The sequence below is a fragment of the Chamaea fasciata genome, unplaced genomic scaffold (assembly GCF_029207755.1).
Source record: "Chamaea fasciata isolate MVZ Bird 193981 ecotype frontalis unplaced genomic scaffold, bChaFas1.0.hap1 SCAF_20, whole genome shotgun sequence".
Classification (NCBI taxonomy): Eukaryota; Metazoa; Chordata; class Aves; order Passeriformes; family Sylviidae; genus Chamaea; species Chamaea fasciata.
The window spans coordinates 9,897,289-9,912,492 of NW_027094105.1; the positions used below are offsets into that span (position 1 = coordinate 9,897,289).

Consider the following 15,204-nt stretch of genomic DNA (forward strand, 5'->3'; position numbering starts at 1 on the left):
TGGCAGGAACCTCCCTGTGGTGGCTGTGTGGGGAGTGGCAGCAGCAGCCCCACGGCTGCCCCGGCCCCGTGCCACCCCCAGCACACACCCAGGCCTTCACTGAGCAGCAGCTGACACAGCAAGCTTCCGCTGTATTCCTTGGAACCTGGCCTCTGACTACAACTATGACTAGATTTGGAAATAGATGAAACATCCATACGGGTGGCATAAAAAAGAAAATTACTACCCCCTCTTTGCTATTCGCTGCAACACAGACGGTGGTGTAGGAGACTTGTCAGCAGCAGATGCACTTATTGTAATCACAGTCCTTAATAAATCTCTTCTTTTAATATTGATTATTTTAAAGGGAAAGTTACTTCCCAGGGTGCTCTCATGCTGCCAGATTTCCAGCAATACATCAGAAGCAGAAGGTGAAGAAGGGGCAGGTTTTCACATTTCAAATAGTTAATCAGTAACACAGTAGTACAAACCTTGATTTTCAGGGACCTGACCTGACCACTTGAGAAGCCCGACAGTCAGCAGGTACTGCTGAGGTAAACTGGGGCAAAGGAACGACTTGAGCTGACTCTGCTGGAACTGCCTTAATTCTGCCCAGCTCCTCTGATACAAATTCTAACTGGGAAGACCTTTCACTGAGTCCTATGTTTGTTTGGATCCTAAAAAGTAAAGAATAAAAAACAGTTCAATCTTGATCTCCAAGAATCAATTCAGGTAGCAACATCGCTATCATGAAACTCAAGAATAACTCACTACCTGAGGCTCTTAAAGAATCGTAAGATTTGATTTAAAAAGTGGTTCAAGGAGAGGGGCAAAACAGCTTTTAGAAATTTTCCACTGGATTAATTACCTGCTGGTGGATGCACCACAGAGAAGATGTTTTTGCTCACTGATGAATATAGATAGATTTAATTTAGCAAAGTAAATTTTGTCTATTCAGCAGTGCATGAATTGCTCACTGCTCACATGAAGTAGCAAAACTGGCGGAGTAGTTTGACATAACAGGCATTTACAATCAGGAAACTCTTGAAGACATTTTTAGTTTCTCAGATCATAAATGCATCTACTTAGACTAAGACCAGTGGGGAGACACACTCCCAAAATCTCCCAGGGAAGCAAAAAGGAAAAAAAAAAAGAAAAGAAAAGAAAAAAAAAGTATAATGGATTGGCTTTAGCGTCTCCCTGCTGAGATGAACAACTTGATCCACTTACAGTTCCAAACACATGATGCATGAAAGAACTGACAGAAATTCAATTCTTGCACAGCAGAGCAGCTGCTCTCTAGTGGTCAAAGCCAACTCTGGAACCGTGTGAAGGGAGAGACCTGGAGGAGGAACTGCATCATCCAGGTAACGGCAACAACGTGCCAGAGCTAAATCCCACATAAACCCCCAGCCCAAACATTAATTACACAACGCAACGCGACTCAACTTAAAGCTTTGTTGTGAAAAGTATTAATCCCAGCTGTATTTATATAGCAGTTGTGAAAAAAAATACCCCATATATGCTACTGGTGAGCCCTGCCAGTTAATTGAATTTGCTGGCAGCACTTCCTCTGCTCTGCTCTCAACATCCTCCGAGATAAAATGGAGCTTTTAAATAGACCTGTGGAAAACTGAATCAAGAAATTTGAACTAATAAAACACAACTCTCTACTGTTATAAAAGTGAAGTAAAAGTAAATAATGAAAGGAAGGAAGTCTCTTAAAATTTACTACATTCCAAAGCTTGAAGTTCTGTGTTTATTGGAGAAGTCTCTTCTGATGTTCTACAGTGTGCCCACAACAGCTCCTTTAATGAAGTCTCATAAAATCTAATATAATACTTGATTGTTGACAAATCATATACATGTTTGAGGCCCCGTGCCCACTGTATCCAGACATTTCTTACATAATTCCATGAAATTTACAAGTCTGTCATTCCCGGGTTGTGGATAATGGCAGGAGCAGTGACCAGCTGGCAGATTTGGATGCTGGGAATGAAATCAAAATGAAAAACTACATAAAGCCAGAAAAAATCCCGGAATCAACTTTTACAGACTAAATGCTTGACTAAAGCCAAAATGCTCCCAATCAAGATGGCCCTTCCCTCCCGAGCTCCCTGTTTTTGCAGAAGGGATCCTGCTGGAATGCCGGGCTGTCACAGCAGGAGGCACTGGGCACTCACCCTCACTGCAGCTTCTCCTCGCATGCCAGCTCACACTGAGCTCCCTGCACATCAGTTCTGTTTCTCAACTGCACACGAAAATGTTCAGATCTGACTGTCAGCACAGTATTTCCAACTAGCAAAGGAAAAGCAGATTTTCCCCTGCCACGTTCTCCTAAACATTCACTCTCTGCCTTGAAAACAGCTCCTGACACTCTCACTCCTCTGCTCTCCCCTCCCAGCTCCTTCAGCAGAGATGACTGCAGCAGCAAGTGGGATGTCTTTGTGTCCCATTAAATGTCAAGTATTTATACACCATTACTATCAAGTTGTTAAAAACATGAAATAATTTACCAATAAGAAGGGTGAATGAGAAAGAAAATGAGTCCTGAATCAGTAGCAGTGATGGAAGTGGATGTGAAAGCATCCATTTCATACCACATCTCAGGATATAAAATACAAAATTCCTTAAAGCTCACCTGGAAGCAGTCACAGGAAAAAAACCAAAACAACAGAATTTCATTAGGAAAGAACAGTTAACTGAAGATGAAGATTGCCAGCTCACTTGAGCTGATTTTCACTGGGAGGCTTCCACGCACGTCTGTAAACGTTGAAACAAACATTCCCAAACACTTTGGGACCGCGAGAAGTGAGGGAAGCAGAGCAGTGCTCCCAAGGAGAGCCCCCAGTGAGACCCCCCGTCACTGCTGGCAGGAACAGAAGCCTTGGGTAAGTCACTCCATACATACCACATCATTGGGGAGGCTCTGAAGGTCATCAAAAGGGGTTTCCAGTGTGTTGGTGTCTACGTTAAGGATCACCACATCTTCCAGGGCCATGCTTCTCACTTTCTGTATGTGAGCAAATTCAGGAAAAGAGAAAGGGGAATTACATTTTATGGTGATGGCAGAACAACATGGCACTACAGAACCTCAACCATTCTGAAAACAATCAACATTCCTGACTTCCTGTCACCATTTGTTTTATTTATTCATTTTGCAACGCTGAAAAATTAACCTTCAGTTGGCAGAGGGAAGTTCTTAACATCATGCACACTGAAATTTGTCAAACCAGAGGGTCTGTGATTATTCAAAGATTTATTTAATGCATCTCTACTAATGTTTGTCTTGGTGTCCTGTTTGCACATTTAACAGTTTCTAGTCAAGTCAGGATTTCAAGCAAATCTCTTTATATTTGGAAATTCATTTAAATAACAATAAAGAGTGGGTTTTCCAGGAGCTGAGAGTTGCATTAAGTCAGGGATGGGAACTGGTTTCCAAATTCCGGTTAGAATTTTGGAAGTCTAATAAAGACAAGTTTACAACTGCATTTAAGTAAAATGGATGCTATGAGAGCCTAATCAGTAAATAATTAAAACGGGGGCAAAAAAACAAAGCTAAGAGAAATTTAATTCCATATCCTGCTCAGCAAGTCTGAACTTTCTCTCCCGTTCCCACGTTTGAGGCAAAGTTCCTAATCTACTCTGAAGTTCACATCTTCTGTAACAGTACTTACACATAGAAAAGAAGAACCTGTTTCTCAGAAGAATGATCACCGGTACCTGTGACTCTCAGTGTCTAAAGGTATCTGTGGTCTAAGCAAATTTAAACACTGCCAGACCTGATTTCCCTGCTTAATCAACAGTAAATCAGTCACTGATACCAAACAGAGCAGCATTTAAACATTTAACACTTCTTCCACTAACAGGAGGCTTGAATCTTGTTTTGTTTTTAACTGACTAATCACACAGGTTTTTAATCTCTTCAAATAAAGCTTTGAAAACTCAAAATCAGAAAAACTGGAATTATAGAATATGGTAATTGAGGAAATTTCCCATTGACACTGTAAAAAATGTTTAAGTGCCTCCTACCTACACACAGGACCAAATGAAAGTTACTGAGCAGGAAAGCGAACAAAAACATACTCAATTTTTAATTAAGGTTTTGTGGGGTGGAGGGAATTGTTTCCTTTAAAAGAAAGGAACTAAAGTCCTAAAACAATGGCAAAGTTGAGCCTTAGGCAGCTAAATAATTGCCCTCAGTTTTCAAGGCTCAGTCCTCTGTCTATAAAGCGAACTGCCGTGTACTTAGGGCTGAAAAAAACCCCAACAGCCATAAAACCCACTTTGTGGACATTTAAGTTTAGGTCTTCATGAGACATTTCTTTAACTTAAACAGAAGAATATTACATTTAATGCTTTCCATATAAAGAGGACCAGCACTGCCTGACAATCCAGGTACTTTGCAGGAACCAAAGGTCACCCTGTTGGCTGCATCTGATAAACTCTAAAGCAATCCAGGAGCCTTGCTCCTTCTAGGAGTCCGGAAGCACCAGACAAACTGATTTGCTCCTTCCTGTTTCAGAAAATTAAAAATCTCACTTATACTCAGAGGAGTCGAAAAACCTCCAACAAAAAAGGTCTTGCAAAGTGCTTAACCAAAGCCAGAAGCTGGTCAGGCTCAGTGCAGGCAGGACAAGACAGAAGGAAGGAAAGCCTTCTGCCGGCTGCCGAAGGGGCCGGGGCTGTTTGTGTGCCTCTGCTGGTGGATCTGCACCTCCCCTCAGCACAGCGAGGGCTCTTGTGGAGCACGCAGCGGCCTGCTGCCAAGCAGGGGGTAACCCAGAAGGATGCCCTCGTGGTACGGGGACTGTAAATGCTGCTCAGTGTCACCACCCCACAGCCGGCCCACAAGTCGTCATACCCAAAAGGCAGCTGATGTTCAACTCTGCTGGGCTGCACCTTCACACCACCGAGAGCTCAAGCTCACTGTAAAGATCTGCAGTATTTGTACAAAGGCAGCGGATCTCCCTTGAGACCAACCCTCAGCTTTAATAAAACACTGGAGACTGACTTGATTAATAGCATCTGTCTTGCAATGCATTCAAAAACATATAATTTTTGGATGGTCCAGTTGTGGCTCATTGTACAGAAGTGCAGGCTGACCAGTTCACCTTAATCCTTAGTTGGTTTTGTCATCTCTCCTGTCACTTTCACCTTTGATACAGCCTGTATCAGGCAGTTATGAGGGCTTGTGTTAAATAATCACACACTTCTTTCACTAAACCTGGCACCTAATCAGCCCAACCAACATGGAAATGACAGTAGTTACTCTCGTTGGAATTCGAGTAAAAATTCCCATCATTCAGTTGCAATTCTCACATTAAACCCCACTGGGTTCTGTGAATCACAAAAACATGTAGATCATTTTTCACAAGTACAGCTTGTGTGTTGTCATAATTTTCTGGAAATGGGAAGGGACGGCCACAAGCCACACACAGCCCCAGTCCGTATTTCACAACTTCCTGAAGAGCTAAACAAAATTTTACAAGTGATACCTGTGCAACAGACTGGACTGTATTCAGTAGGTTCATATCTTGCTGAAAAGAAATGTGGCTAAGCAAGGACCAAAAGGAAACACGAACATTACAGATTCCTTGTCTCATTTTCCCACAGGTCAGGGATGGACTGAATCAAAAGGAGAGATTCAGTGAAAATGCGCATCGCATCTCACTCCTGCAAAGCTTCCTTAACCATCCTGGCCCAATTACTTGTAGCCATAATTAATCACCTAAAATCCATCTAAATCAAACTAACATCTACACCTGCCTTTTATTTTAAATGTCTCTTTTTAAAAGAGTGGAGAGGTATGGAAAGCTGCTTTAACAAGCACACTGAACCCATTGTTTATGGCCTCTATAAACATGGCTTAGTAAGAATTACTGACTTAATCAGAGAGAACTTATCTCCTGGTGAAAAGAGCACTTTAAATTTCAGAAATGGCACCTTTACTGTGAAAATCTCTTAACTTTTCAAACAAACTCCGGGGGGCCTTAAACACCAGGTCCGTAAATAAGCGCAGTCCGGGTGCCTGCCCCGCTCACAGGCAGCCAAACACTTGAGTCATTTAAATGTTTTATGTGGAAGTTCACAAAAACACAGAAACCATATTCTAACAGAAGAATTAAGGGTGCTCCTCCATCCCACTCCAGACGCAATATTCATCCATAACACTAACACCAGTTTACACTAAATGCTATTTTATCAGCACTGGCTACACTTGGCAGGCTCCGCATTTTCTGCCATAAAGGAATCCCAAGTTAAACTTCCTTCAGGTGAACAATTTTATTGAACAGTTTAATTTAAAACAAAACAAAAAATCCTCCATAACAATCAAACACCAGCACCCCCTGCCTTTCCTCCCACAAACCAGGTTTGCGTAACTTCACGGCTAAATTGCTGCCAAAACATAAACCGAGTCGATCATGAGGTTTTATAACCAGATACAAACGTGATCAGCATCTTAAAAAATGCTGCAGCAGTAAAAGGGGAACGTACCTTCCACCGATTCTTTTGGAAAGGCAGAACTCCTACCAAAAACTAACATTCTAGCTAGCCTGTGCGCTAGGTTTGAAATCGTTAAGAAAACAGGATTCACAACAAGTCGAAAATCCATTTGCTTAATGACTCGTCTCCCCTGAATTAATAGTTCCCATTTATTTTCTGAAGGAAAACACCGCAACGCCGCAGACAACAATGTGTCAATCTGGCTGCCAGAAGCAGGAAAGGCAGCGGATATAAAATTTTATTATTTCATGCCCCAAGAGCAGCCAGAAGGACTTAATGAAATCACGGCCAGATTTACAATCTGAAATGGCTATTCAGCAGACAGCTCTGCTTAAGCGGGATGTGCCCCCTGACCCCGGGGCCCTTTGATCCGGGCACAGCAGGTGGGCTGGCCCCCGGCCCATCTCCCACCCTTCCGCCCGGGCACCCCCAGCCTCTACAGGTGATTCCCCAGATCCTTATCACAAGCAGCTGCTGCCAGCTGAGTGACAAACAGCACCCGTGGAAAAGCTCTCTGCTGCTGGGGGAGCCTGCCTGGTACTGCAGGGCTTGGCTTCTGAGGACTCGCCCTCCAACACCCCGCCAGCAGCCCTTGTTAAAGCATGGCTCTTGTTTCCATTTTCCCAGTAACTGGATAAAAGACAATCCCACAAGTAATCTGCCATGGTTTTAAATGCATTTTTATCAATACTCCTGAAACCGTGTACAGCCATACTGGGAATAGCTGCGAGTGGCTAAGCTGCATTTAGGGGTTTAAGACCCGGATTTAAGTTAATCTATAACCCTTCATTACAATCCAATGGAAAAGCTGCACCTCTTCACTTACAGGTAGAAAAAGGATTGATTTACTAAATATAAATGGGAGGGGAAAGCTAATTACTGCTTCTCACCCCAATCAAAACTATAATTAACAATGAAGAGTACCAGTGGCAGATGCCAGTGGTCAGTGAATTCTCAGGGTGTGTTCTGGGAAGGGGAGCCCCACGGCAGGGTCGGGCCTGAGCCCGGGCTCACAGAACCGCGCTCAGGCCTCGTTAGCTCACACTCAGTGCACGCTCACTGGGCTGTGGTCACACTGGATCCCCAGCAGGGCATCCTCACCCCCGACAGGAGCAGGGGAATGTGCCAAAAAGTGCCCCCCAAATGGGTGGGGGGGGTTCTGAGGGCCCCAGCTCTGCACAGGACGCGTTATCAACACCAGGTGAGATCAGCCACCGTGTCCTACCACGTGTCACACAACAGGAATTCCACTGAGTGTTTCTTTCCTCACATGAACATTTTTACTGAAACCGGGTTCAAGTAAAACAACAATCTGCTCATACAGCTTTTATGATCCACACCAGTGTCCTCTTTCCTTAGGAAAGAGGTTAGAGGAGCATTCTGAAATGCAATGTGCAGTCTCGCACGCAAATTCATCCTGGATAATCTTCCAAGAATTACAGTTCTGATGTCCCAGGAAAAGTCCTTGAACAACTGGAATATTAGTAAAAAAATGTGAGAAATACTTTTCCAATCACTAATTCTACCTCCACATGCTGGGTCTGTGTCCCCACAGAGCAGGAAAGGGTGGATGCTCTCCTGAGTGGATCCTGGCATGCTGGAGTCGGCTGCCAGAGCTCCAGGTCTCAGAGCCCAGCACAACCATCCCCAGCAGTCAATCAAAACCACATGTGCCCAAATTCCAGCAGGGAGCTCCGAGGTCAAGGGCACTCCCCCTCCATCAGCAGCGTCACACTGATAACCTTCCTCCACAAACAGTTGCAGAAACAATCGTTTTCTCTGGCAAATGGTAAAAGGCCCTGGCTGAGTTTTCCACAGCTTCCAACACAAAGGGCAGTTTTATATAACCTGGAAACTAAAACAGCCTACAGTGCACAGGCAGAAAATAAGATAGTGAAAGGGGCGTGTTCTTTTGATAGAGCTTCATTTTCCTATCTTGTTATTTATCACTACTAAGTACTTATCTTCATCTAATGTGAATTCAATTAGTTCCATAAGCATGTTCCATTATTCATGTGATAGCTCCAGCCTTGCTTATCCAACAGCTTATAAACTTTTAGCCTTCTTTGAAGTCACTTTATGGATTGCTAAATGGAAATCTTATAAAGAATGACTAACTAGGTGATGATGGAAAAGCTGAAAAATAAGAGCACAAAACACAGCTCTGTATTTTCTACCAAGGTTTTCCCCCATAAATCAGTTGGAGCCCTCTGACCTATAACAGGAGATTATCTTATCTCACTGGAGAACATTTCAGTCACAGCAAATTAGATTTAACAGTCAATGGATAGGCTTGATATTTTAATCATAAGAAAAATTTGTCATTTTCCATTAAAATAACTGTTCCTTCTACAGAGCCCCTGTGGAACACGGGAAACTGCAAACGAACTTCAAGGTACCAAACAGCTCAGGAAAGATCCGTGGAGCTGAGAGAGGCTGGATTTTGATTAAAATCACCACCCCTTCTGCTTGTTCCAGAGGCCCCATCCCAACACTGGGATAGCAGAACCCAGAGGAACAAGAGGAGAGGCAGAAAAGAATTGTTTCCTATATCCCAAATGCCATCTTGCCTTCACAGCACAGCTCTCCCTGGGCAGGATGCGGCTGCCCCTGGTGCCGGCACAAGGAGGACAAATCCAAGCCCGGGAGCTGCTGGGGCACAGCCTGAGCCCAGACCCACCTGCAGCACTCCCTGGGCTGCGCCCGGGGCAAGGCTCTGCCCGCCTCAGCTGCAATGCCCGTGTGGGAGAGAACCCCTCATCCAGACACTCCCGCGTGTGCATTAACACGACACTTCAGAGTCCCGTTGGGGGCATCTCAGCATTGAGAGAAAAGGGAATACTGAACTGCGGCAGTAGGCTGTCATTCTAGTTTGTAAAATTATTTTGATATGGAAAAGATAATATATTTTTGAACAAACACAAGTGCCAGGTCACGAGAAGAAGAACTGCTGTTCCAGTTTTTCTGAATAAAAAAGCACACAACTTTGCAAATAAAGGAAGAGACCAATAGAGTGAGCATTCAGCACCACAAACAAGAGGTAAGCTAGGAAGTGTCAAGCTCATGTGACAAATGTCATCTTTCCCTTGCCCAGGGCACAGAAATTCTGCAGCCCTTGCCACCAGACAGATCCAGCAGCCACTGTGGAATTTTACGTTACTTTTCAATGGAAAAAGCAGCGTTAGCTGCAAGGTGCAGTTCAGTCTGTATTCAATTTCTCCATAAGAGCAGAGAAAACGGTTTGGTTTATTTATTTAATTTATTTGATAAGGCACTTTGAATAACTGTACTTTGCCAAAGCGTGTCTGTGTTCCAGAATCTCTGGCTATTCAAAAGCCAGACTGGATTTAGTACTAAACAGATTTTTTCACAAGTTACTAAAATGGATGAAAATTGGCTTCTCCAAGAACAACTCCTTTTTTTGAGTTTTTACAGATGGAGTTTGGAAGGCCCACAGAGCCCTGCAGTCTGAAACACAGAGACAAAGGAAGAGGCAATGGATTTATGGAGCAAGGCAGGAGTGAGACATCACACAAAGCAACTCCAAGGTGTAATTATTCCATTTTTTTTCTATATCCATTCCCAGGCCAACCGCAGAGCTCGTTGTGAGCACAAATATCTGTGAAAGCTGCCAAGGGTGTGTATGGAGTTGTGCTCCCATCCTCCTCCAGCTCTCTTCCATCTTTTACAGATACCACAGTAATCACACCAACGATCGCCTGGGATGGATGTGGGGCAGAAAGTTTCTTGATCAACGTGAGAAATGCATTTCTTCCTAGATACTCCCTTGCTGCTGCCTGTGCAGTATCCAAGGGTGATTACGAGTAGCCCCTTGAACAGACGCATATGATGTGCAAACAAATGCGCGTGTTGACTTTTAAACTAATTGGTTATTCACAAACACACTGTACTGCAATTCTTTACTTGGTTTAGCAGTGTGAAAAATCATCTGTACCCAGGATGGTAAGGAGAGGAAAAAAGACATCCTGTACATTCATGAAAAAACTGACTTCTGAAATTACCTCCCATTAATGGTGGAAAAAGGGGGCATGTCACACAGCACACACAAACACACAGGGCATCATTATTACACACATTTGCCCTAGTGAAAGAGTATTGATCGGTACCTCCAGAAATGACACCTTTTTATGGACGGAACAAGGACAATTCCTTTATGTGATGTAACCCTGGGCTCTCACGAAGGCTCCATCTCCACCACAGGATGTGACCCAGGGACGCGGGCACGGGCAGACCCAGCTCTCCCGGGCAGGAATGGCTCTTCCCACCCGCAGCACTCCTTGGGAAGGGGCACAGGCAGGCAGGATGAGCAGTCCAGAGGCACCTTAACTCAGTGTCTTTTGTTATTCCCCAGATACTTTTGAGGAAAGTCATCCACTGTTTCACCAGGACTGGAAGCAAAAGCAAATGTGCTATTTCCACTTTTAGAGTGTTTTTTTTTTTTTTAAAAAAGTCACATGAATTACTGGGAATTGTTTATAGGAGAAGCTTTCTGTGAGGGCTGGTGCTCTGCCAGCTTTGTGTTAACATTAACTGCAAGTTCCTTCTTTTCAGATCTTTTGAACATTAAAAAAATTACAATCTGTCTGCAAAAGCCTAAAAGAGAACTCTAACTGTCAACATTGTGGTTTAATATCGACTCTGCCTTTGTGGCTGAGTCCAAGCAAGGCACTGAACTGATTAAATGAAGCCCCAGGGTGGGGAGGGGAGCACGACGTGAGCTTGTCACCGCCGAGCTGCGAGCGGGAAATGTGCCCAAGGAGCTCAGGGGAGCAAAGGAGGCTCCTGGAGATCCAACCTTCTCATGTGTGCCTCACTCAGTTCCCCCAGCACACCCAAATTAACAGCATTATTGCATTTTTAAGCATACGAATGAACGTGTGATTGCTGGCAGAATCTGGCTCTAAATCGTACCGCTATATATAGTTACAGAAATGGTGAGAGAGACTTACCTCCATCAAACTTAAGTGTATTCCAATGAGGTAGGGCATGGGGGCACTGTGGAGAGGAAAAGAAACACGGCTTTACATCCTCGGAACACTGAACACCACCCATGACTGACAAAATCAGCTCCAGGAAAACACTGCGATGGTACTGGATTGGATTTTGCTTTAAAAATACACGTACACAAACAAATCACATGTGAACAAAGTGTTAGACCACATTTGAAAGGCGTTTTTGGTATGCAATAGCCTCCCTCTCCTGTAAGACTTCACCTTTTCTTGACATCAGAATTTCTAAGTGACTAAGTTTAGGCAGGTACCTAAGGACAGCTATTAAACGTACCCCTGACACTGGGGTGTTCTGTCAGAAAACCAAACAAAATGTGTTACTGCAATTTTAAAAACATACCCCGACTTCTCCAGGAGTATTCTTTCAAATACTGGACCCTCTGGTAGTGCCAATGGTTAAGTTAGTGTATACACATCACCCAGTACCACAACTCTTGAATTCTTTGAATGAGTCCAGACACATTTTTAAGTAATTCGCTTTTAATTATGAATCTTGACGTCTTTTAATTTGTAAAAGAAAACATAGAAAAACACTTCTGAAGATCCTGATAACCTCCAGAGCTCCTGGGACGTGGGCTGATAGCAATACTCCCCTCAGGACACAGAAGCTGAAGAGGCCAGAGGCTCTTGGGCCGGCGGTGTGACACCTTTGTCAGCCCACAGAAGGCCAGTGTTCAGGGGGAGCCTGATGCCCCTGTCCCTCCCCCGTGTGAGCAAAGGCTGAGAGGGCCCCACTGCCAGCAGAGCCGCGGGTGGAGCTGCTCTGGTTGCCCAGGATTTCCAAGGCTGAGCTGCTCAGCCTCCCCCTCGCAGCAGAGCCATCAGCCAGGCTGCCAGAGCTGCTAATTGCAAATATGGCACATCCTGCCTGCGAAACGCAGCGCACACAGACAGACACAACTTCTAAAATAGAGCCTCAGCTCGCTTTGGATACAGAAGCTCCGAGAGCTCATTTTCAATTTCAGATGAAAAAACGAGAGAAATGTCACTGTACTGCCTTGGATTAAAATATCTCCCATATTGCTGCTCTAAGCTGGTGCCTACTGCTCAGTAAGAGCAGTACAGTGCTGAAAAAGCTCCTGAGACACCAGGCCAGCAAAAATCCCTGCTTCTCCTTTTCCTGAGAAATACCTTCAAAACTGTATTTACTGATAAGCATATTAATATTTATGTTGTTTATTAATACACCCCCTCAAACTGCCACTCTGTAGGATGCTCTGCCGAGGTGGAAATAGCCCCTGCAGTAAACATTCCAAGTGAAACCATTTTTTTTCCTTTCTGAGACATTAAACACATACAACTCCCACAAAGCCCTTCCCAGCTCAGTGGCAGAACACTCCAGCATTTTGTCCCACATCACTGCAGTGAGTGCAGCCCCAGAGCCCCCCAGGACAGAGCCCAGAGGAGCCGCTGCAGCACAGACATTGTCCTGAATTTCTGCGTCCTGGGAATCCCACCGGCGGCAGCTGGAACCCCCCGCCAAGTCCTGGGCAGGAGCTCTGAGCACTGCCCAGGACACTCGGCGTGACACACAGGGGCTGCTCACTGGGCTCTGCCTTGTCAGGGACACGTCTGGTTTGTGACAAACGCCATCTCTTCAGCCCCCGTGCCCACAGGCCAGGAGCAGGAGAACAGGCAGGAGTTTTACACCGAGGGGATGAAGCAGTGCTGTGGCTCTGGCTGCTCCGGCCCCTCCGGTGCCACCACCACCAATGTGGTTCCAATTAAGGACTTCCAGCAACGCCACAGCTTCACTCCCCACCCTGCCCCACCTCGGCAGGAAGTCTTAAGCCCGCAAATGTCTCATCTAGTGGAACCTTGGCTAATGTAATGAAAGGAAGCAGGAAGAGTGTAGTGTTCCTGAAAAGCAGCCACTTATTAACATCTCCAAAGCGAGGAAGAAAAGATACGGCTTGGATCAGCTTCGGATGCAAAGGCTCATCTTTTCAAATCTGGAGTGATAAACATTACATGTAATGCAATGCAGCACACAGAACAATTACAGGGCCTGTGTAAATAACCTCAATAAAACGTAATTCTGGTGAAGAGCATAAATATTTCCCATAAAATCTACCGGAGAGATTCCATCCTTCCATCATCACTCATCAATATGACTGAATGGGAAACACACCTAGAAGTGAACGCTCAGAGTTCATGTCAGGCTTCATAAATTGCTTTTATCACCATTTCTCTTGACCATGAGTTAATCACCGGCCGTTATTTAAGCAGACCTTTAGCATCCTGTGCATGCAATGTGGTGTGTCCCCCCTCCCCGGCCAGGGCACACTGAAACAATCCTTCCTCACTGCCATTCAGGTCCCGAGACCTGGAGCACTCCAGCAGATTTTAATATTTTATCAGGGTAGATTTGTACTTGCAAGACTTCCAAGTGAAGTTCAGCAAGACACATCCTTTGCAAAAAGGGCAGAAACACTCGGCACAACCTTTAATCCTTCGGGGAGCCCTGGCAGATTAAAGACTGCCCTTCAGAGCAGCCCTTCCCCACTGCTTGACACTTCATCAGTCCTGGGGCTTCTTACAGCCACAACTACTAATTACTCAAAGTTGTTTGCTGGCAGCCAATAGCCATTAAGTGCAAAATTAAGAAGTATCAGTTTCTACCACATGTATTTACTGCTCAAACAAAGTGCCTGCGTGAGCCTTTTGGAACAAAGAGAGGGGTCATTACTCCTCTTGTGCTATGCTGCCTCCCAAGGCAATCAGCCTTATTTATAATCAAATGAGTTATATAGGTAAATATCAAATCATTAAAGTAGCAATGCAGAAGCATGAATATGGATTTTGGGGACATAATGGCTATATATTACCCATTTATTACAGCTGCATTTTTACAATTTCTTTAATTCGTTTTCTGAGGCAAACTAGAGACCTCTTAATTATGCTCCCAAGAGGTGGGCAACTACTAATTGGAAGAGAAGCAGGTGAAATAGAGGGACATTTCTTCTTAAGTGAAAAAAGCCCGGCCTTAAAAAATGCTGCAATTCACCAGGAAAGTAATGCAGAAGCCCAAGGATCTCCAAAAGGTTCCTGTTTGCAGCTACACAGGGATTTCACCATTTTGCTTCACTGTTCCGGGAAAATGGATGAGAACACATTCACCACATTCATGTCTTCTTGCTCTACAAACATTGACTTAAGGGTGGCTGTCTCCCACCACTGGTACTTCCCTCTCCGGGGCAGTCTCCTGACTTCTCTTCAGATTCCTCATTGAAATGCAACAGAATTCCGCCCGAAATTTATTGGGGTAATTGATGCAGATTAGAAACCTGACTGCATGAACTGGAAGGACGCAGAGAACGAAGGGCTCTGCTGCAGGAGAGCAGCTCAAGAGGCTTCAGCGGGTGCCCAGGCGGGGCAGGCTCAGCGGCAGTGCCCACCCGGAGCTCCCCGGGCAGGAATCTTTGTTTGCCAGCAGCGGGAGGATCCCAGCTCCGCCTCCACCTACTCCAGGAGCACACTGACTAGCTGCAGATTTAGAGAACAGGGGGAAGGGGGTCAAAAACCTCCAGGAGAAAGGGCAAACTGCCCCAGCAGAAGCGTTTGTTCAGCAGCTGTGCCAAGGGTGCTCCCAGAATTTATTCCGGTTGGCTGCGAGGGTCTCTGTCTGATAGAAAGGACTGTTGTACTCACCCTACAAAACGTTCTGTTTCTTCTGGTGACAAAGCTC

The 15,204-nt window shown here is 44.9% G+C and overlaps 1 protein-coding gene across 8 annotated transcripts in view; it reads right to left on the reverse strand.

Annotated features, from left to right (window-relative positions):
- DENND1A (DENN domain containing 1A) overlaps positions 1–15,204 on the reverse strand; it is a 149,031-nt gene that overhangs the window by 57,115 nt on the left and 76,712 nt on the right. For all 8 annotated transcript variants that reach the window (XM_066201358.1, XM_066201354.1, XM_066201357.1 and 5 more), the window contains exons 11-12: positions 11,457–11,502; positions 2,891–2,992 (exon numbers count right to left, since the gene is read on the reverse strand). In XM_066201358.1, coding sequence (XP_066057455.1) covers positions 2,891–2,992; positions 11,457–11,502 — 148 coding nt within the window. The remainder of the gene's footprint in view (positions 1–2,890; positions 2,993–11,456; positions 11,503–15,204) is intronic.